We start from the raw sequence: 22,429 nt of genomic DNA, 5'->3' as shown, positions 1-22,429 counted from the left end.
CAGCTTAAACGTGTGGTGCCCAGGAGGTTGGACAACGTGCCTGGGACACACAGCAAGTGCTGAGACTTGAATCGTGATCCACCACCGGGGCTATTGGTCTGTTGCAGACTGACCTGTAGGGCACTGACCTTGCTGACTCTCATGGACGTCTTCCCTGCCCTGGATGGAGGGAATGTGCTTGTTCACCACTGCGTTCATAGTGCCCTGTTCTTGGGTGGCAACTGAACACTTCCGGACCCTGCATTTGAGGTCAAAGTGCTTATTAAAGTGCCTGTTGCTGTCAGATCATCGTGCTGGCTGGGCCCACAGGACCAGATGGCTCTAAGGTCGCTGTGATTATTTCTATCATGCTTTGTACATTGTACCACGCATCCTCATAGCATTTCAACAGACACGCTCAGTGGTAACAGCCCCAAAGGAGCTGCACTAGCTGTGCACTCTGGTGTGCAGAAAGTGACCCAGGGCAGGTGGCCGGAGGTGACACACAGGCCAGAGGCCACGGAGGGTGTCAGAGCAGCCGGCCTGGGTGGCATCCGTGTCTCCCCGTTTCTGGGTCAGCTCGGGAGCAGTGGCTGAGGTGAGGGAGCACCCTAGCCCCTCTGGGTGCTGCTTCCTGCATCTTGGGGGTATGTCTTACTCCTGCGTGCATAAGACAGGAGACTCCAGAAAACGCCTCTGTGGACCCTGTTCTGAAAGGCCCCTCTCCCTCAGCCCCGGGCTGGGCGCCCAGCCCCCGCCAGCTGGTTAAAACATCTCCCTGCTGGTCTTTTGCAGTCAGAGCCAGCAGCCCATTCTTTTGCTTCTTCTGAAGCAGATGACCAGGAAGTGTCGGAGGAGAATTTTGAGGAGCGGAAGTACCCCGGGGAGGTCACCCTGGCCAACTTTAAGCTGAAGTTTCTCTCCAAGGACATAAAGAAGGAGCTGCTCACGTAAGTCCCCGCCTTGAACGACAGGACCCCCCCAGGGGACCTCTATAGTCTTTAAAGGAGCACACCTTAGTGGGAGCCTATGATGACCGGGTCAGCCCCTGCACAGCCCTGTGCTGACCACCCTCCTGCCCTGGCCAACTTGGTGGGCAGAGGCTGAGCCATCTCTACTAGGACCTTCCTGGGCCAGACAGAAGGGCAGGTTCCCCTCACCCCTGTACCATGCTGGCCTCTAACCTGCTCCTTCAGGGTGATAAAGAGTGAGGATGAGCCTTCATCTGGCCCACAGAGCAGACAAGGGCTGAGGGGAGTGGATGCCTCCTGAGTCCCCACTGTGTGCCAGTCCTCGGCGTGCTCTGCCTTAGACTCGGTGCCCTCAGCCCTGGCAGCCAGAGCTAGTTTAACCAGATGCCACTGGAGAGGGGCCAGCTGCTGGCTAACTGCCACTGAGCACCACCTCCCCTAGGGGATGGTGAGAGGCCTGACACCTGCCCCACAGGTGATCCAGTCCTCACCTCTGCTCAGCGTTTGTCCCTGGGATTCCTCTTCATGCCCCAAACACCGCCAGCTTCCCCCTGCCCTGTATCTGGCTCTCCCAGGATGGCTCTGGCTGGGGTCTTGTCCTTGGAGAAGGCCCCGCCACATCAGGAAGGCGCCCCCCACCGCCCTGTCCACAAGCGTGGACACGTGTGCATGCACAGTGCGAGGGCTTCAGAGCATCTCGACTTTAAGTTGAGCTTCACTTTGGTTCCCTTTTCCTTCTTGAGCTGAGTGGTATGGGAGAAACTTGCAGTCGGAGAGGCGGAGGCGAAGGGTCTGCTCCGAGACGGGCAGGGAGCAGGTGCCGCCGCCCTCCCTGATGGACTCAGCCCTGGGGGCGGGTCTGGCAGGGTGCCTCGCTCTCTGATCTGACACTCTGTTTCCTTTGTCCAGCTGCCCTACCCCTGGTTGTGACGGCAGTGGCCACATCACTGGGAACTATGCCTCCCACCGCAGGTTCGTCCCCCGCTTGGGTCCGCCTGGCCTGGGTGCTGTGTGGTGGGTCTTCTCCCTCTGCTGCTCTGCTCCCCCTCTTTGGCTCATCCCAATATCCCATCTCTTCTCTTTCAGCCTCTCTGGTTGCCCTCTTGCTGACAAGAGCCTCAGAAACCTCATGGCTGCCCATTCTGCTGACCTCAAGTATGTCTGCCCTCCTGGCCTCCCATCTCTGGGGTGGCTTCGTTGCTCTGCTCACTCCTTTCATGAGGCTCCAGCCTAAATCAGCCTTCTCGAGGGCTCTGGCACAAGGCCGGCCCCAGCCAGAGGCGCAGGGCCGTGGGGCAGAGAGGCAGGGCCATGGACGGGCTGATTCTGCTTGGCTGGGATTCTCGCCACTCTGCCTGTCTCTCTCTGCTCTGAGCACTGCTGTCTGCCTGTCCCCTCAGGCCCAGGGCTGCTACGGGGTCCTGTGCTCCCCTCGGCCCTGCCAGCCTCTCTGAGGGCTGAGGGTCGGGAGGGCCAACAGGACGTAGGACCTGCCTCTGGCTCCTGAGGACCCCTGATGGGCTGCTGTCTGGGCCTGCTTTCCCCTGCCGTGGAGATCTGGGAGAATTCCCAGACTGGCCATGGCTTGTGAGTCTAGTTGTGGCTCAGAGGGCTGCAGGCTGTGTAGCTCTTGCTAAGTGGACTGGATGCTGGTGATGGCCGAGAAACTCCGTGCTCGTCCCTCCTCCTGCACCCCTTCCAGCTGCTTCTGTCTTGGCCCCTGGTGCCCACCCCCACCCCACGCCTCACATCTATGCTCGCCCCTCCTTTTTGCTGTGCCTGCTCTCTGCTTCTGCTCCTCCTGCCCCTGACACCTGGGCAAGGCAGCCCAGTGGCTGACAGCCTTGTTCAAGCGAGGAGCACGCGCCCAGAGGTTTCCTGGCTCTCAGCGTCCTTCTGGGGCTGGAGTTGGGGATTGTGAAGGCCTTTGATTTCATGCCTTTAGTTGAGCTGTGACATCATGGCTGGTGTGGCCCTGAGCCACATAGTGCTGACCCCGTGCTCCCAGGCTGAACCGAGGTTGTGGAAGGAAGACCCCTTCTTGGCCCCTCAGGTAGCTCCCTCTCCTGGGGATTTCTCCCACTCTGGGCCTCTGTGTTGGGAGCCCTGCATCCAGGCCAGGTTTCACCAGCTTAGCCTGATCTGGGCCTCTGGTGCCTTTAAGATGAGGAACTACTACTGCTGGAAGCTTCCAGGGATCTGTGTTGACTTAGAACGGGCAGGAAGCTCCAGGTCTGTCTGAGCAGCGGATCCTGCCAGCCTCACTTCTGTGGTTCTGGGGAGCCTGTCTGGGCCTACTAGCCAGGAGAAGCATGTCGTTACCTGTTTTACCAGTGAGGTCTTCTAGTCCCACAGATGAGGCTGGGCAGAGTTCATGACCAGAAGCATGTTTCCAGGAGTTTTATCAGCTTTGACACTAGCATGTTCTGAGGCAGGTTCACACATGCACTCGCTGACCCCAAGTGCCCAACTCCAGAAATGCAATGCGACCCTCAGGCCTGTGGGCTTGGAATGCTCTTCCCCACCCTCCTCTTCCCTCTTTCCTTCCTCTCTTCTTCTACTGTCTTTCTCATGATCCTTTCTCCTGTTTTCTTTTCCAATTCAACCTGCTTTTCTAACTGATCAGTTTCTGTGGTTTTCCAGCTTGAGAGTGGTGGAATTCTAGAAGTGATCGCATGCCCTCAGTAGCCCTTTTCCTGTAGAGCAGTTGGTCAGGGTTCCTGGAAGTGACACATGGACTTGGTCCTTGGTCTGGGTTCAGAAAGGTGGCCAATAAGGAGAGTCAGTGCCCTTCTGAGATGGAGAGCCTGTGAAGAACTGTAACCCAAATTTGTTTGAAAGTTGGTGATGGAAAGTGTTCCTTGAATGAAAAATATCACTCCCCAACTCCCTTTTTCCCCCAGAGGTCCTACTGTGGAGGCTACTCCTCACCTGCTTCAGGCCACAGCATGGATGTGCCCTGGCTCCCTCTTGTTCTTCTCTCCTTCCCCTGCCCAGTGGGCGTCTGGCACCTTGATCAGCTTTGTGGCAGTGTTGGGTGAAGGTAACCCATCCACAGAGGGGCAAAGGCACCCATGCCATGCCTCGCAAATGAGTCTTCTTTGGTGGCCCCCCACCAACACTTGGGTGCAGTGACAGTCGCAGATGAAGTGTTTTCTGTGTTTTGATCACATTCCAAGGGCATTTATTCTTTCCTTCCAAGTGTCCCATGTGGTCAGGATCTGGGGACTTGAGTGCCTTGGGCCACATGGCCCACTCCACATGTGGGGCTTATGAACACAGCCACACACCCTGCTGGACCGTGATGGGGGAGCTCTGCACAAGTTGGGGGACATCCCCTGCCCTGGCCACGGGACACGGATAGCGGCAGGGTGAGGTCTGGCTTGAGCCAAACTGCCTAGCTTCATCCTCTGGCCCAGACAACGCACTCAGGAGAGATGGTGGCCGGCGCTGCCAGTGGCCAGTGCAGACACTTGCTTCTCCAGCCACGTGACATCATCTTCTCTTGGACACGACTCTTGGGGAAAAGCCATGACATCAGGCTGGCAAGGAAGGTTGGGGGGGGGATCCTGCCTTTCTGGAATGGGAGTGCCCCCATGTGCGTGTTCTCACCAAGTCTGTCCCCGACCAAGACCCCCTCCTAGGCACTGCCAGAGGCTGCACCTTGCAAGGGTGTTACTCACAGACAAGTGTCTTGCTCACAGCCACAGAGGCTGGAGGCTGCTGTGAACCCACCACCCTGGCCACTGCCTACAGTGCTGAGCCCTATGTTCTGCAGCTAAGAAGGAGCAGGGAGGACTGTCCTTGCAGAGGGTGTCACAGAGCCTGGGCCTCAGTGCAGAGGGCCGTGCAAAGGACTCCCTGGTCCTCACAGTGTAGTTCAGAGGACCTTCTTGAGCAGCTGGATCCTGAGAACCTCAGGCCACTTGGAGACGCAGAGTGTCAGAGCAGGAGGTCCCAGCAGCTGGGGTTCATTTGAACAGGTGATGCTTACCTGGATGGAGGTGGTGGGTGATTTCCATTAAAATACAGAAGCCTCCTTGCCCCAGATGTGGGTTGAAATGTGACCACACATGACTGAGGTGGGGGCATTATAATCTCAGTGGGGTCTGAGTCACCCCAAAGCCTGACAGGAGGGAGATTGACCCGTTGGCCAACTGCTAGGCCAGGGAAGAATCGATGGGTGGCCCTTGGGCAGGGACGAGGAAGACACCTCGAGAAGGTCTGAGGGGCTGGGAAGGAGACCCCCTGGGCATCTAGCCCCTCTGTGTTGCCATGCCAGACTAATGGGGGCGGCAGTGTCGGCCCGTGGACATCTGGGAGGAGGATGAAGAGGAAGGGCCTTGGGCGTGCCAGAGCCTGGGCACAAGGCAGCTTCCACTGATAGACAGGCCAACTTCAATGTCTGTGTCCTGCCCCAGCTGGTGCTCTGCCCCGCCACCCTCTAGTGCCAGTTTTCTGCTGAGGAATGGCCTTGGCTCCACAACTCTCTCTCTGTATGAGGATGAAGCCAGAAATGGCAGATAAACACCAAGGTCCTGCTGGGTCACACAGGATGGAACTGGGCCCTCATGAGGGATAAGGTGTGAGTAGCAGGCCCATCCTGGAGGAGGCGTCCTGAGGACCGCCTGCAGGGTAGGAAACTAGTGCTCTGATGCCAGCAGAAATCGATCCATGTTTTGTCACTGGACGCTCAGGGAAAGATAGCTCAAGCTGGTGTATTAAAGGGGATTTCTGCCTGAGACATGATATATTCACCAAAAATTTTGGGTGTAGAAAGTCAGACTTTTGCATTCTGTACCTCCCCAGCTCCCTTCCACTGGTACCAGCCACCTCTCAAAAACCTTGGGCACTTGCCAAGTGGGGGTGATGCCCCAACATTGCCAGGGCTGGGGGTGGTGTGTCTCAGGTGCTCTGTACAGCTGTCTGTGAGCACAGGCGGTCCTTCTCCAGCAACCTCAAGGAGGATGAGCCGGTCCTCGGTGCTAGGTTTGCATTCTGAGAGCACACTTAAAGGCCCACAGGTGTTCTGGAGCCTTCTCATCCAGCCTGGTCCTTTGCAGGAGGTCAAGTTGGGAACCCACCGTCCTGCAGAGGAATGTGCTCTTCCCTGGCCCTCCTGGCTGGTATCACCCAGAGAGACTGGGTGCCAAGTTCTGAGGCCTGGAGGTCATGACTATGTGAGAACTCAGTGGTGGGGCTTTCAAGGGCCGAGTGACTTCCGCGGCTCTGGTCTCAGCCATGCTGTCCTCCACAGGTGCCCCACGCCCGGCTGTGATGGCTCAGGCCACATAACGGGGAACTACGCGTCGCACCGGAGGTGAGCCTGCCCCAGGTGCCCTGGGCGCCGGGCCAGCAGAGTGGGGGTCTCCTTAGGCTGATGAAGTTCCAGGCCCCAAGTGACACATTAGTGCCACTGCACCCCAGCCTGTTTCTTCCCTCGAGTCTGAATTGTCGATATTCTGGCCAGAGCTGGGGGCCGCTTCCTGGACGTGGCCTTGCTGCCCACAGAGCCTGAGGGCTGGAGGGAGGTAGGTGGGTTAAGTTGCTGTCCTTAAAACACTGTGGCATTTTTTCCTCTTGTAAAACCAGCTTGTCAGGCTGCCCTCGTGCCAAGAAAAGCGGAGCCAAGGCCACACCTGCAAAGGACGACAAGGAAGACCCCGAGCTGATGAAGTGAGTGGGGGCTCCTGCTGGCCGCCTGGCTGCTGTGCAGACTTGGGGTTTCCCTGTATTTTTTAATTTTAAAAGCTCCTTTTAGACTCTATTTGCTTTGATACAGCTGTGACAATGCCCATTTTTACAGACGTGCTCAGGCCATGCATAGGGACACCCTTGCAGGTGGGAGCCATGTGCGTTATGTGGAGGACACCTGCATGCATGGGCTCCTGTCTGGACTTCTCAGGTCTGTGGTGTTTGACGGGCCGAGAGAGGCAGAGTGCCCTGCCGCCTGTGCACCCAGGGCATCTGGGCCTGGGCCTCAGGGTGTAGGCCACCCCTGGCATTCACAGGCACTACAGCCTGCATGGCTTCTGGTCTGGTGGGAGGGGTCAATGTTGGAGTCAAGGAGGAGAGGGTGGTTAGAAAGACAGGGAGCCTTTGAATTGAGTATATCTATGTGTCCCCATGCCTCTTCAGGGAGCTGATGTGCAGTGAGGGGGCCTGGGAGGGTCACTCTGAACTGGGACTCGCCAGTCCTCTTGGGAGGAGAGAGACACCCTGGGCCTTAGGTGAACAGTGTCCCTGACCTCTCTCTACTGACCTTCTCCCTGGGGATTGCTGCCCTGTCATGAACCCTGACCTGGACTCATCTGGTGGGGCTGGTATCACGGAAAACTTTTCCTTCCAGAAGGGACCCTGCCCCTCAAGCTCCCCACTTGCAGGTGCCACAGGTGCAAGCAGGGTGACCCACCATCCAATTTGCCCAGGACTTTCAGAGCTGACATTAGGTAGAGCAGGCAGTGGGTCCCGCTGGGGCAGGCAAGGACTGGAGAAGAATGACTCTGGCTGCCTGGTGGCCCAGGTACTGGAGTAGTTTGGCTGGGCAGGTCCACGGGAAGCAGGTCTGCCATGACAGCTGGCACTCACCTCTGCAGAGGGAGGGGCTCGACCTGGTCGGAGTTGTGCTGGCTTCTCCAGGGAGATCAGCCCAGCTGTGGCCCAAACATCTGCTGGCCACAGAGAACGGGCCAAATTGACCAGTGTTATGCCCTTCAAAGAGGACGGCCCCACCAGCTGTTTGCTGTAATAAGGCAGTGACTTGTTTATTTAATTTATACAGTAAAACTGTAATGAATACTAAATCAAAAATGCAAAATACTGGTTGTTGGTATTGTGAATGCTGCCTACCAAATGAGAGGGTGGATAAAGAATATTTTTTTCTTCCAAGAATCTAGGAATTTGCCTGTGATCATATAAACGCATTGCTGTTATGGATTTAGCAGGGATCCTGCTGGTGTGATAAGTGAATTGTGCTGCATTTGCAAACGATGAAAATCAAGATCAGCATTTTTCACATTAACTGGGAAAAATGGTTTTCCTCTTCCTGATGTGCTGTCAACTTTGCTTTTAAAAAGAACTCGAGAATTTGCAGCCAAGTGGAGAATGTGACTTCTAGAAATAGTTCAGCATTTATAGGATGGATGAAGTTTCTAATGGCTCCATGGCAAGGGGAAGAGGCCACCCATGTAGCGCCTCTGTTTTATAGGACCTCCTCCCTAGCCATAAACTTTACCCATATTTATAATTGATGAGCGTCTTTACACAAGTGCAGACGGCAGCAGAAACTTTAATCAGTGCTCCAGTTCCTACTACTTGCAGTGACGTGGCTGGCAGGCACTGGCTGTGATGTGTAAGGGCTGGTGGAGGCAGGATCCCTTTTATGATATCTTGTGTCTGCAGCTTTTGAGATTAAGTCAGGTCAGTGCTTTGTGGTAAATCCCTTTAGCCACAAGTAGATAACTGACCATGAAAGTCTATGGAGGTTCCAATGTGGAGGTTGGGAGCTGCATGTCCATCACCGTGGAGAGGCCACACTGTCCCCGGCTGTGCTGGCACTTGACCAAAGAGCTGTGCCTCTGACCAGGGGTCCCCTGGGTGTGCTACACGACTTAACGAGAGGTCACCTGACACTGAAGATTTGGACCCAGGGTGTGGAGGGAGAGACCAGCAGTGTTACTGCAGCATGTCATGAATACACTTTCTGGGGGCGCCTGCAGCCCCTCCTGAGGTGAAGGCTAGGGTTCTGCAAAGACAGTGGGAAAGCAGAGCCTAGGTTCATCTGTGTGGTGACTTGAAGAGGCTCCTGTCACTATTTGATCCTGTGACATCAGCTTCACAGGCACCTCAGAGGGGCCCAGCCCAGAAGTCCTCTGGAACCCCACAGTTGGGATGTGTCCAAGTGTGGGGGGGTGGACATAGACTGGAACCTCCCCAAGCCCCCTGCAGGGGTCCCTGGTAGTGACTCTGTTCTGGACTGGGGCTACGGTGGCCTTGGACCAGCTCAGTGGACAGCCCTCATGTCTGGGCCCACTTGGCTGGACTAGATAGGAAAGAAGAGCCAAGAGAGGGGACAGATGAGGATGGTCCCAGCCGAGGAGGCCACTTCTGAGACTGAAAGGTTGCTGCTGCGAGCCGTGAATGACGCCGGGATTCGTGGCTTCCGCAGGAGAGGAATTCGATCGGCGGCCAGAGACAAGGCTTGATCACTTGGAGTTTTTGTGTAGCAAAGTTTTATTAAAGTATAAAATGAATAGAGAAAGTGGCTGACACAGACATCAAAGGGAACAGAAAGAGTGCCCCCTTGCTAGTTTTTAGCAAGGTGTTTTATACCTTTTGGCAAGCTGCTAATCAGATAAAAGAAATGCCTCAAGATTGAGAGTTGCACCAGGCCCCTCTCCCACAAGGTGCATTTTGAGATAGAATGGCACAAGGGGAGTCATCCCTGGCCATAGAACAATTGACATGAATCTTGAAGAAAGACAGATTTCCAAGCAAAGACATAATTTCATTAACACAGCTTAAAACATATCCATAAGAAAAACACATTGGTTAGCTCAAGGTTTGAGATAAAGTTCAGTTTAGGTGGAACCAGGTGTTGCCGTGACAACACAGGATTAGAAGAGAAAAAAAAACCATCTGCCACTTGAAGTTTATTTCCTCCTGCTGCTTGGGGACCTCTAGCCTTCCTACCCAGGCTGTTAACCCTCTCAAGATGAGGGTAGAGTGTGGGGGCTGCCAGGCAGCACACCACCCCCAGCCTTGCCATCTCTGGGGGCTTCCTTCCTCTGTCTTGTCTGTATCCCAGGGACCTCTCTGTGAACTGGGTCCTCTGTGCCTTTTGGGTCTGCGGCTGTAGAAAGCGTTGACAAATGGATAGTGCTCAGAGCAAGCTCCCAGCAAGTGGTCTCTGGGGTGATACAGAAATGGTGCTGGCAGCAAGATCCAGGTGTGGACCAGGAGGCCACCAAGAGTCTGCTCCAGGCCCCTGGGGTCCCTGCTGCTGAGGGACAGGGAGAGAAGGTGGCTGCTGACCCCCAAGCCACACAGGGGATGTAGGGGACCCCAGCACGTCTCAGGGTGTGGCTTGGCGGGCTCTCTGGGCTCCTCCTCCAGCTCCAGCACCCAGTGTTCACCTCTGACCTCTCTGCGCCCAGGTGCCCGGTTCCAGGCTGTGTGGGGCTTGGTCACATCAGCGGCAAATACGCCTCTCACAGAAGCGCGTCCGGCTGCCCGCTGGCAGCTCGGAGGCAGAAGGAGGGTTCCCTCAATGGCTCCTCTTTTTCCTGGAAGTCCCTGAAGAATGAGGGGCCCGCCTGCCCCACCCCGGGCTGCGACGGCTCCGGTCACGCCAATGGGAGCTTCCTCACCCACCGCAGGTGATTGTCCCCACCCCCACCCTTCTGTCACCCAGGAGAGACCCCAGCTGTGGGACTGTGGCAAGGCTCCCAGGGATTGTGCCAGACCAGGGTGCAGGTGAGAACAGTAGTTTCTTGAGGAAAAAGACCCAAATTGATAGCCACCTGAGGGAAGCCATGGAAATCTGCTGGGACCACGTGATGGCCTGTGTGATGTGTCACCCAGGTGTCTACTGTCCTAAGACCCCTTTATACATCCCATGGAGTCCCTCTGGCAAGAGAGAGCAGAGCCCTCCTGTGTCTGGAACACACTTTCTTAAAGCAGGCTGAGGCTTTTCCTGAAAAGCATTGTCACAGCTCACGCCCTGTCCCTTCTACTGGGGTTTCTTCTCTAAACTTGGGGCCGGGTCCTTCCTTGCTCTACAAGGGACCCCTCCATGCCTGGGCAGTGGGCTCGGGCAGCACTGGCCAGCTCCGACCTGCCCTGATGCTGCCCCTGGCGCTGAGGGTCTTGCCCCAGCAACCCTCTTCCTCCTCTCTGTGCTGGGAAGCCACACCAGTCACTGCTCGGTCCTGTCAGAAACCTTTTTCCTATGTTATTTTTTTGTCTTCATCTCTCCACCTTTAAGATTAATTAGCTCATTCATTCCACAAGCCATTGCTGAAAGCACATCAAATACCAGTCTCTGGAGAACAAGATGACAACCAGCCCTCCTGGAGCTGAGTGGTCAGGGCAGGTGCAGAGACAGACTGCAAACCAACAAATATGTTATTAGTTTGGCAAAGGACACCGTGGGGAAGATAGAGCAGGCAGGGGTGAGGAGGTCTTTTCTGAGAGGTGGTGCTTGTCCTGAGCCTCTGGGGACAAACCTTCAGGGCAGGGGCCTGAGCTGGGAATGGCCTGCGCTGTTGGAGGAGTGAGGAAGCCGGGAGCCTGGAGCCAGGACTGGGACACCAGGGATGATTGACAACGCTCCAGAAAGGATAGTCCTCCAACAGCCCAGCTCTCACTGGGACTTGTGACCTTAGACTGGCCTGTGAGGCATGACCTAGAATTGGTCTTCATGCATGACCTTTGCTTCCAGCTTGTCTGGCTGTCCCAGAGCGACCTTTGCAGGAAAGAAGGGAAAGCTCTCAGGGGATGAGGTTCTTGGCACGAAATTCAAGACAAGTGATGGTGAGGCTGCCCCCTGCACTCCCTGCATGTGGTCTTGGGACCTGAGTGGGCGGGTGATTTAGGCAAGAGATGGGTCAGGAGGCAAAGCCCCTCCTGGAGTGAGTCGTGGTGGAGACAGAGCTCTTGAGCTGAGCTGCCAGGGCCCCTCACCTTGGCTCAGAACCTCTGGCTGCCCTGTGCCCAGCGTGGCCATCATAGCTCTAGCCTGGGGCTTGGTAAGCCCTACTGGCAGCACCAGAAGCCATGTGCTTGGGGAGTATGGACCTGTGTTCTCAGGATTCATGAGAGGGAAGCAGAGGAAACCAGAACCATCTGGAAAAGCTTCCATTTTTGTCTTAGCAATTAACACTTGCCCAGGAGGTATCTGTTTTCCCACCAAGACCAGGGCCTGGAGGCACACAGCTGACATGCAGCCACTTTCCCAGTCTGAGATGTGGGCCATGAGCCACTGGGGCTTCTACTCTGAAAGGGCTCCCCAGGCCTATCTAGAAAGCAGGCCTTGACTGACCCCCTCCCCACCTTGTGAGAGCCACAACTGAGCTTTCTCTCTGGGGTAGTGCTGGACAACGATGAGGAGATCAAGCAGCTGAACCAGGAGATTCGAGACCTGAACGAGTCCAACTCTGAGATGGAGGCCGCCATGCTGCAGCTGCAGTCCCAGGTGGGTGGAGCCGCCCCGCCTTGCCCCCACCTGCCCTCAAACCCAGGATGTCCTTCCCATCCTCCTTCTTCTTTTCTGGGTTGGGGGGCACCCAGCCCCTCATCAAGGTTCTGCTCAGCATGTGCTCTGCCCATCAGGAGCCCTGAGGTGCTGGTAGCCACCATCCTGTTGGTTAGTAGGAGCAGAACCGCATCGTGGGTCATCAGAACCTGACTGGAGCTGGGTTCCAGCCCAGCATGGCCATACACCAGCTCAGTGACTTGGTGGACCTCTCATTCCGAGTAATGTGCCTTGACGTCCTCCCAGGCAGATGAGGATAATATGAGAATCTGCCTGATTCGGTTGTCAAGAGACAAATGCATTTCTATAAGGAAAGCAATTTGAACAGGATCTGACCCAGAAGAACTGCTGCACTGAGGGACAGGGTTACAGATTGCCTTGCATCTGTGTCCTATCCTTGAGTTTCCCAAAATGAACACTCAAAAACAAAACAAAACAAAACAAAAACAAACCACCAAACCAAAAAACAGTGAAATTCTTATTTTGAAAAGAAGAACATGCCCTTCCTTGACTGCTGAGTGGGGGCTGGAGCAGAGATAAGGGCACAGAGGAACAGCTGCGCACGGCCATGTCCCCAAGGACAAGGAGGTGACCTGGCCCTATGGGGTTGGAGGGTGGAGGGAACCGGGGAAGTGTGAGATTCTGGAGTCCATGTGTCTTCTCTGGCCCCTCCTTTCTCTGGCAGACGGGCTTTTATGCCGACCTCCTCTTACCCAGAAGCCGGTGTAAAAATAGCACCAGCTGATGAGGATCAGCAGGGATTTCTGTCCTGCCGCGCAGCGTCTCCCCAGTTCAGAGGCAGTGGAAGTGGAGGGGGGTACAGGGGCTGTCTCTGGGCACTGAGACGCCCTTCTGGGTGGCTTTCCCCACATTCTTCCCTGCCGTTTTCCTTCTCGAAGTCCAAGCCATCTCCCAGTGTCAGCACCCTTGGAAAGCACCTCTGGTTTCTCTTTATTGGCCAGCACCCACCTACTTATAGAGAGATTATTCACTAGTGTCCTTTTTGGAAGGACTCAGAGTCCCCTTTCCCCTCCAGGGAGTTTTGCGTTGTGTGCCCTGCCGGAGAGCTCAGGCAGGGAAAGCAGGCTCAGGACCTCTGCTCAAACCTTTTAAACCCAAAGGCTTGTCACTGGGTAAGGAGGACATGATGCTCCTCCCCAGCCCCTCCTAAAAGGGCTTAGCGATGGCCTGAGGTGCCATCCACACTGATGAGCTTGCCTCTGCCCAGAGTGAGGCTGGGGGCTGCCCTCCCAAGCATGTCTGCTCCAGGCCAGGCCCCGGGGTGGCCTTCTTGCCCACCTTGCCTATGGGGCTTTGACACTCTGGGACTCATGTGGTGCCTGCAGCACCCAGAGCAGGTGAGACTGCCCATGGCTGTCAGCCCGGTGGACTTGTCCTCTGTCCTCTGCTGTTTCATGTGAAAGCCTTGGAGCCCCGGGAGAACTTTCAGACTCGCTCCTGGTGCCCTGTTGGGTCCAGAGAAGATATATTTGTGCTGGAAACCCCAGGATGGTCTTTGGTGTGCTGGTGCACTCAGCCGAGAATGGCAGTGGTCTGCTCTGCTGCCTTCATAGTTTTGATGAGGCACCTGGTTGGTCTTTCTGGTGGGAGATGTTCCACAATGTGGGAACAGTGTTTCCACCACAGAGGAAGAGCAGGAAGCCAGTGGTGGGCTGGGATGTGAGCCCAGTGCCTCCTTCTGTGCTCCTCTCCACCCCACAGGACAGCTGGGCTCAGAAACCCATGGCCCCCCAGCCCCTAGCTCAGTCACTGTGTTCCCCACCCTCCACCCAGGGACCAGGGCACTGCCAACCCTCACTGTGGCAGGGCTCCTGCCTCTTTGCCCTCTCCCGGAGGGACGTGAGACGGCCCAGTGGGCATGCCTGGCCTGCTCCCAGGAGGACACTCCAGGCGGCAGCTCCCGTCTCTGTCTGGCAGATCTCGTCCATGGAGAAAAGCCTGAAGAACATCGAGGAGGAGAACAAGCTCATCGAGGAGCAGAACGAAGCCCTGTTTCTGGAGCTGTCGGGCCTGAGCCAGGCCCTCATCCAAAGTCTTGCCAACATCCGCCTTCCGCACATGGTAAGCAGTCAGCAGCCCTGGGCCTCCCTAGCTGAGCTGGCACCTGTGTCCTGGGGCTTCGGGGAGGGCAGGCACCCCTCTGCCTCTGGGAGGGCCCCACCCTGGGCAGATTGCTGCCCATGGCAGCTGTCACGTCCTGGGCAGCCTGTGCCATGGTGGTCTCAGCCTGAGTGCTGCCTGTGGTGGGTCTGTGTGCTCATCCCTGGCGGCGTGGGCTTCCTGGGTCTGAGGCTTCCCCATCCACTCCCATTGCTTCTGGAAACCCTGGGGCTCCCACATGGATGGGCCTCGCTAAACCAGTTGTGTTCTCCAGGAGCCGATATGTGAGCAGAATTTTGACGCCTATGTCAGCACCCTCACCGACATGTACTCCAACCAGGAGTGCTACCAGAACCCCGAGAACAAGGACCTCCTCGAGAGCATCAAGCAGGCCGTGAGGGGCATCCAGGTCTAGGCCTCCTTGTGTGAGGAGCCACCATGCTGACTCGGGGCGCCCAGGGCACCCCGACTCGCCTCTGTCTTTTACCTCCCTAGCCCTGCCCTCCCAGTGGAGATTCCCACTCACAGTGACTTCTCGTTGGCAGCCCAGGGTGGCCTCGGCGAGGGGGTGGGAGTGTTTAGCCAGAGGAGTGCCTGGAAATCCTCGTCTCCCTCGATGTGACGCACGCGCCAGGCCAGAGGCCTTGACCTCTCAATGTGAGTGCGGGGCGTGAAGTATTACAAAGTGATTTATTTTTGCTTCTGAAAGCTCGAAGTCTCCAATGGAAACTCACGGACAAGGTTCTCAGGGAAGTTTTGGAGCTGCAACCACAGTATTCCTTTGTCTGTCAAGGCCGAGAGGGCAGCCTGGCCGGGCGGGTGGTGCGTGTGACGAGTCAGCCTGGAGTGGCCAGTGTGCCCACGCGGTGAGGCCGCTGTGACAAGTGTGTTTCCTGTTGTCCTTTAATTCACTTTTATGTTAAGCGTGGAAGAGAGCAGCGTTCCAGAGGGTAGGTTAGGAACAGGCCTGGAGGAAGCTGGCCCGGGACCCCCTGAAGACAGCGCTGGCTCCACAGGGAAGCACCTCTGGCGGAGCCTGCAGACCCTGTGCTCAGGGTCAGGCTCCCTCAAGGCTGCAGCCTTTAGACCCAGGTCGGGGTCAAGGTCAGGGCCTCTGGCTGTCTGTGTGCCCACCTGGCTTGTGACCCACCACTGCCCATCACCGGGTCATGGCTGAGCTTTACCGAGGTGGGGGAAGTGACAGCAAGGTCAGGGGATAAATTCCTGACTGGAGACCACCAAGGTATCACTTCTTTTTAGATCCATTCGAGATTCAAAAGAAGATAAAGTTTGATTTAGTGTGTTAAAAACACAATGTTCCTAACATGTAAATAGAGTCCAAGCCAACTGTGACTGCGATTCCAAGTTAGTATTTAAAAGTAGAGAAATTGCACTTCCTGGAAGAAATGAGAAAGTAGTTAGTTTAATTATTCTGTAAATTATTTAATTTTGTCAAAATGTAAGTATTTATATTCACAACCTCTTATGTTAATGTTGGCTATTTATTTAACATTTTTATTTATTAATTTTATACTATTTTACCTAGACCCCACACCAGGACATATGAGAGGGAAGTAAATGAAATCAAAGCAAACTTAACTATTTGACTATGAGAAGGGCCACAAAAAAATCTTGCTGTAACTTCTAGTTATGATTTTAATGCAACTGAGTTATTTTTTATATATTTTGTTATTTATTCTTTTTAATAATGGAGTTTTTAAAAAGTATTTTGTAACTGAGGAATTTTGATAATTTGGGGATGTTTCCCCTTTGGTCCAATGGAAAGAAAGACTTTTTGGTTCTCTTCATCCCTTTGGCTCCTTTTGTTTCAGGCACGGACGACAGCAAATGGCATTCTGTGTTTATTGTTTATTTAAGTGTAGTGCAGCTGTGTGCTCTGGCGTGTCTCTTGTGTTGCGTCTGTGTGCCGGTTCTTGATGGCTGAGTCCTATCGCTGTGAGGGGCGCTGGCTGCAGGCCGCCCTGAGCAGCTCCCGCTCTAGGCTCCTGTCCTCTGACAGCTCTGATACTGTGATCCTCCTTCCTCAGGAAACGCTGACCCCACAGCACAGCACTTCTCAGTGTGTTTGCAGGGTGATTTCCTAATAAAAGTCCACTCTGACTGTGAGTGGGAGCCGTGTCTGTGGTGGGGACGCCGACTCGGTCCCGGGAGCTCTGGGGGTCACCTTCCTGGAGCGAGGGCGGTGGGCGGGTCCTCCGTGTGAGCACGTGGAAGCGACATTTCCTTTGCGGAACCGCCCTCCCCGGAGGGTTGAGTCACGGACCGCGCATGTGTGAATCGGGGGTTTCTCTTAGGGTCAGAAGAAGTCTTCCGGCTGGCGTTGTTGGCCTGGGGGGTGTGAAATGAGGGCTGCCCCGGGCCACCTCTCCTGGCTTCAGGAGGAAGCCCTGTGCAGGCGAGAGTTTGGACTTTCCGGAGGGAGGCAGAGTTGAGAGGAGGGGAGAGAAAAGTGGGAGGGGGAGGCAGAGCCAGCTCTCTGGTGGACTTTTCAGAGCTTCCGCATTCAGCCATCTGTGAAGGTGGCTATGATGGCAGTGGCTCCTCACTGCTCTACACTTTTGTGTCAGGTGTGGCTCTCCCAAGTGAGACTCAGGTTTGGGGCTTCTAGTCAACATGCACCCTGAACTGTCAACATGATTTGACCTCCCTGGGCATCTAGCTCTTGAGGGCAACCTGGAGCTCCCCAACTGACCTGTGAATAAAGGGAGACTTTAGGAATTCCGGGCCTTACTTTCAAGCCCTGTCCAAGTTGGACGGTTGAGGGTCTGGAGGGCTCCAGCTGCTGGCGGTGGGGACCATGGAGGGGTTGTGTGAAACCTGTGCAGCCTTGAGGAGGGGCTCCTGGAGGGCAAAGAGGATTGGCGGTCCAGGTCATACCCATCCATGTCAGCACCCATCCATGGGTGCTGGGGTGACAGCATTCTGGGGCCGTGAAAGTTGGCTGCCTGATGGCAGGTGACGATCAGAGGCCAGGACTGTGGAGGAATGGGCGGATGGCCACGTCCATCCTGCAAGGCCATCCTGCATCATCCTGCTCCCACCCTCTCCCAGGGCTCCGCCTGCTCCCTGCCAAGTGTTTAGCGGGCTGCTTAGCCTCCTGTCTGAAATGTTGCACTTCAGGGGACCCATCTCCCTGCCCCCAACCCCGCACCAGTTTAGCCAGAACCTCTTCCCAGCGCCATGGGGCGTGGCCTCAGCGCGTACTTCCAAGGCCTCCAGCAACCTGAGAAGCACCGATGCCTGTGGAGGCGACAGTGTGCAGGTGCAGGTGTGCTTGCCACACTGGTCCCCAGCCGGCTTCATCGCGGGGTGCTCTGCCGGTGGGCTCTGCGAAACCTGATTGGTCTGAAGACCCAGGAAGACAGCATGACTGGGAACAGGGCCCCGGAGGTCAGCCTCCAGAGCAGGTGAGTGTGCATATGTAGGGGGATCAAGGGGCTGTGGAGGGTGGGGACAGGGCTAAAGCGGGACTCCCTCCACTAGCCACATCTCAGTAAAGACTTCTGTGCGTAGTTGGGGACAGGTGGGCCACGGTGAGAGGGCAGCCAGGAAGAGATCAGTTCCAAACCAGCCCTGGACTGGCTCTGGGCCTGGGCTCCAGCCAGGATGGACTCAGTTTTGCCCTTCAGAGCTGCTCTGGCCCACGGCTGGCTGGGTGCACCAAGGGTGTGCCCCTGGGACATGGGTGGCACCCCCTGCTGTGGGATCCTGGAAGACCTCTCAGAGAAGCTGTGTGTGGGATGTGGCTGGTGGTTCGGAGGAAAGGCTTGCTGGAGAGGGAACACTGAGCATCCTGAGCATGGATGTTGGTGCGTAGGACCCTGATATTGAAGAACTATGGCACAGAGGAGGCTGCTTGATCCTGTAAGACCTGTAGGTTTTCCCAACTCTGTTTCGGTTGCCAGAGTTCTGGGATGTACTAGGGAGCCTGGTCTCAGTGTTCTGGGTCCTCAGTATCTTTCCTTTGGAAGCTCTTGGCTTCCATTCACCATGATGTCCTGGTCTTCTGAGGGTTTGTCCACTGTGGGGTCAGCAGGCTGAGCTTGAATGGGGCTCTGCCTTCACCCACTGGTGTCTGTGCCTGATGCTGTGGGCAGAGGGACCACAGTAGCCCCCCTGGCTTCAAGCAGATGGAGCATCATGATGCTAGAAGGTTGTATAATTCTGCAGTCCGATGATGACATTAGCTATTCTCCCCCCAAAAGCTGCTTCCACCTCTTGCTTGGAGGGTCTGCCTCCAGGTTGGGGGCGGGTCTTGGTGTCATTGGCATATACTCAGGACTTATTTTTGGTATGGGGACCTCATCCATAGCCAGGCCTCCTCTCCCAGCCTGCAGCCCCTTCTTTTACACTTTCCAGAGAGTATAACTCAAGATTTTATCTGGAGGGAGGGGAGCATTCCCCAGTGCCAGTCATCTATGTTACAGGCCCCCTCTTCCTTCTCCAGCATCACCTGAATCTGCCAGTTCCTGGCTTCCTGAGGAGTGGATGGCCTTGGTCCTGAACTTCCCACACTCTGGCTGTAATTCAGCCTTTGGGTCTAGAAGACATTCGCTACACATTTGTGTGTTTTGGCTTCTAAATCACATTGTTGGCTCCTCTTCCATCTTCCGATTCCTGTCAGTTTATACCTTAAAAGCTGTCAGTTTAGCCAGGTCTTGAGAGGATGCCAAGGTAGATAAGTGAGTCTACCTGCCCTCCTTACTTGGACCCACAGGTGGAGAGCACCTGGCTGTGTGTGGAGGCTGCCTGATTGCAGGAGAGACTTTCTCCCCTTCACCACTGTGCTGCTAAGGCTCGTGGCTCTGTAGAGGCTGTTACAGCTGTGGGTGTGGAGGGTTCCTAACATGGGGCAATATAGGTCCAAACTTGCCATACAGATCAGCCAGTGTTATAGACGCTTCCTTTCTCTTTGTTCCTCCTCCGAAATGGTAGATGGCTTCTCTGACAGAACTCCAGTCCCCACGTCAGCCAAGTGCCTGTCAGGTTAAACCACACGGGGCCAGGTGACCCATGACTGTAGGCATCCTACCAGTGCTGGCAGCTGGCCCTTGGGAGAGGCCCTACGGTCTCCTCTGTCCCCCAACTCTCTGCCCCCACTAGCCTCTCCCCTTTCCCTATCCCCTCATGTCAAGGGTGTGTAGGCCGCTGAAGTCTGGCCTTCCCTCTCCTGATACATTTTATGGCTCCCCATCCCTTGGTCTCTGGGCTCTCCTCCAACCTGTCCCCTTGCACCCTGCAGAGGTGGCCCTGGGTCACCCCCTGGCCTCTGCCCTCTCTTTCTCACCCTCCCTACAGCAGTGTGCCATGTGCAGAGAATGCCTGCGCTGTTCCCCGAGCCTGCCTTTCCCAGCCTAGCGCTTTCTGGGTCTCCACTTGAATGTCCCACCTGTTGCAGCAGGGCTGATTAGGGTGCCCATTGTCAGGCCAGAGTGGGCAGGGGGATGGCTGCACAGGGCAGGAGGAGGGCCCAGGGCCCAGGCTGTGAATTAGGAAGATCCAGCTGTGCCCCTTGACACCTTGGCTAGGGGCAGCTCAAAGGTGGGAGCCACGCCTGGCAGAAGCCCCAGGGTTAAGAAGTCTGTAGACCTGGTTGGAGCATTAGGCAAGAGACCCTGAGCCTAACCCTCCTGATAGGGGTCTCCAGGGTGAACTCCAGCCTCAGCCCCCCACCTTCTGGTCCCTCCTTCCAGTTGCTGAGGGCCTGAGAGGAAAGCATTAAGTGCTTCTGATTTGTAAATAGCATCAGTTTAAAATGTGAAGGGGGCTTCCCTGGTGGCTCAGATGGTAAAGAATCCACCTGCAATGCGGGAAACCTGGGTTCGATCCCTGGGTTGGGAAGATGCCCCTGGAGGAGGGCATGGCAACCTACTCCAGTATTCTTGCCTGGAGAATCCCCATGGACAGAGGAGCCTACAGTCTATGGGGTCACAAAGAGTTGGACACGACTGAGCAAGAGTGGCCACAAAGAGACAGTATTTGTCTCCCTTCACCTTGAGCTCATAACAGATTGGGTCTTTTTTCCCAGGATGAGGAGAAGGCTCATTACAGATCAGCATGTCTGTAATGTGGCCTGAGGCACCTGGATGCCCCAGGGCAGTATGGGAAGAGCCAGGTGGAAGCTGACCTCTGTGTTTTGGACAAAGACGGTGATGTTGCCTCAGGCGGCCCCGCCTGGACATAGGGGGTCTGTGGCTTTATTTCTAGGTTCACACAGTCCACGTCCTCCGAAGGGAGGAGGGCAAACCGGCCACATGTTCTAATCTGCTCTCTGGATCCTCCTGGAGAGGGTCCACCTTCGTTGTAAGCTGGGGATGGTGGCGGCCACCAGGCAGCTCACATCTGCTGTTGGAGTGGCCTCGTGAACAGGAAGGCCCAGAGGCCCCCTCTTCTGTTGTTGGGTGAGGATTCACTGTCACTGGAGTGACCATAGGTTTCCCACAGAGTGGCCAGGCTTGTCCATGAGGCGGTCTCCTCCAATGCACATATTTTTGCTCATAAGCAGAGAGGAGTAAGACATGGTCCTTGCCCTGGGACCACATTTTCCAGAACTTTCCTGATCACTCCAGAACCACCTCCACACTGTACCCTCCCTGGAGGCCCCTCCACATTCACGTTGTTTCTGGAGGGTACGGTGGCCTCCTGGCTTCATCCCCTGTGCTGACCCTGGGTTGAGGGGAAGGTCTGCCCTGTGTGATTCCCACCAAACTCAGGTCTGAGATCATGACTAGACCTACATACTCGTTTCCTTTGTGAAGTGCTAAGTCTTGGGGCCTTTTAGAGTCCAGAACAACTTGAAATTGAGAAATGACATGTGCATGTGCAGAGGCTTTCTTTACCTGGTCCATGGCCCTCTCCAAATTCTTCAGTGCAGCAGGGACATGTCCCTACTCACAGTCCCCACGTGTTCTGTGATTATGACACTAGGAGCAGTCCAGACCCTGCGCAAGTCAACCCCTCTGTATGGCAGTTTCCTTGTCAGTTCAGGGGGTGTACAAGCTGAGACATGAGTTCACTGCAGTGGGGACCAGGTCATTCTGAAACATTTGGATGCCCCAGCCCTTCTATCTCAGGTCCCTGGGAAGCCAGCTCAGAGGTATCTGTGAGAGAGGGTAATAATGATGGTGGTCTGCTCCAGGTCTCAAAGCTCACCCCCTGCCCACAGAGTTTTGCCCCAGAGGCCATCCACACTCCTCATTCTTGCTGGAGGTACCCTAGGGGCAGTGTCCACAAGGCTTATGCACCCCTGGGTAACCAGTGGTGTTGGGGCAGGGAATTCTACTGCCCCCCACAACACCCTGCCATGTGTTGGAGTTGTGGGTCAGAACTGGAGACCTTCAAACATTGTTCAGTCACTTGAACCCTTTAAATGGAGTGTCACCTGGAGCCTCTGAGCTGCTCTGGCAGAGGCTGAGGGTCAGGACTGGTGCGGTCATGCGGAGCCGAGCACAGACTTCATGCTCAGTGGGTTGGAGGAGGGCCCAGGAAGCATATCTGGACAGGCGCAAGGGGCAACACATGGAGGTGAGTTAGGAGTGCAGGGTGAGATCCTCTCATGGGGAGTCCTGGTTTCTGATATGGTTCTGTCATGATTTCTTGTAACATCTTATGAAAAACCCAAACCAACTTTTTACATTACACAGGTGTCAGCTCTCAGGGTGTGAGTCCAGGCCCACCTCACACCTGGGGACCTTGAGCAGGATACTTCCGGCCTCTATGCCTCAGCTTCTTTCTTTATAAATCAGTCCATAGCACATGCTGCTGAAGGGGTGTGGGAGAGAGTGATGGGAGCCCAGACCCCAGGCCACACACCACTTCTGACACCCTGTGAACACCTCTAGCCCACCTCCCCTTCCTGCAACCCCATCAGCACCAGCCACCATTCCTGGCTCCAAGGTCAGACCCCTGCTGTCTGATCACCGTGGCCAGCTAAGCTCAGGGCTTGCAGGTGCCACCTGGGGCAGTGCTGTGACCACAGGTCACCACCGGGTGACCACAGGTTGAAGGTGCCTGCTGCTGCTGCCCTCCCCTAGTACCAACAGCTGCAGTCAGAGGAGTTTGCTCTCTCCAGACCAGTCTGTGA

The 22,429-nt window shown here is 55.6% G+C and overlaps 1 protein-coding gene across 3 annotated transcripts in view; it reads left to right on the top strand.

Annotated features, from left to right (window-relative positions):
• Positions 1-16,452, top strand: part of MYT1 (myelin transcription factor 1) — a 62,433-nt gene extending 45,981 nt beyond the window's left edge. For 2 of the 3 annotated variants that reach the window (XM_020875362.2, XM_070472381.1), the window contains exons 14-23: positions 775-929; positions 1,860-1,922; positions 2,037-2,105; positions 6,208-6,270; positions 6,543-6,626; positions 10,106-10,327; positions 11,392-11,483; positions 12,041-12,144; positions 14,143-14,286; positions 14,600-16,452. In XM_020875362.2, coding sequence (XP_020731021.2) covers positions 775-929; positions 1,860-1,922; positions 2,037-2,105; positions 6,208-6,270; positions 6,543-6,626; positions 10,106-10,327; positions 11,392-11,483; positions 12,041-12,144; positions 14,143-14,286; positions 14,600-14,740 — 1,137 coding nt within the window. In that variant the 3' untranslated portion in view covers positions 14,741-16,452. The remainder of the gene's footprint in view (positions 1-774; positions 930-1,859; positions 1,923-2,036; positions 2,106-6,207; positions 6,271-6,542; positions 6,627-10,105; positions 10,328-11,391; positions 11,484-12,040; positions 12,145-14,142; positions 14,287-14,599) is intronic. The other variant, XM_070472382.1, reaches the window with a different exon arrangement.
• Positions 16,453-22,429: the final 5,977 nt, after the last annotated feature.

This window comes from Odocoileus virginianus, chromosome 9, assembly GCF_023699985.2.
Source record: "Odocoileus virginianus isolate 20LAN1187 ecotype Illinois chromosome 9, Ovbor_1.2, whole genome shotgun sequence".
In the NCBI taxonomy this organism is placed as follows: Eukaryota; Metazoa; Chordata; class Mammalia; order Artiodactyla; family Cervidae; genus Odocoileus; species Odocoileus virginianus.
This window is presented reverse-complemented; position numbering and strand designations above follow the sequence as displayed.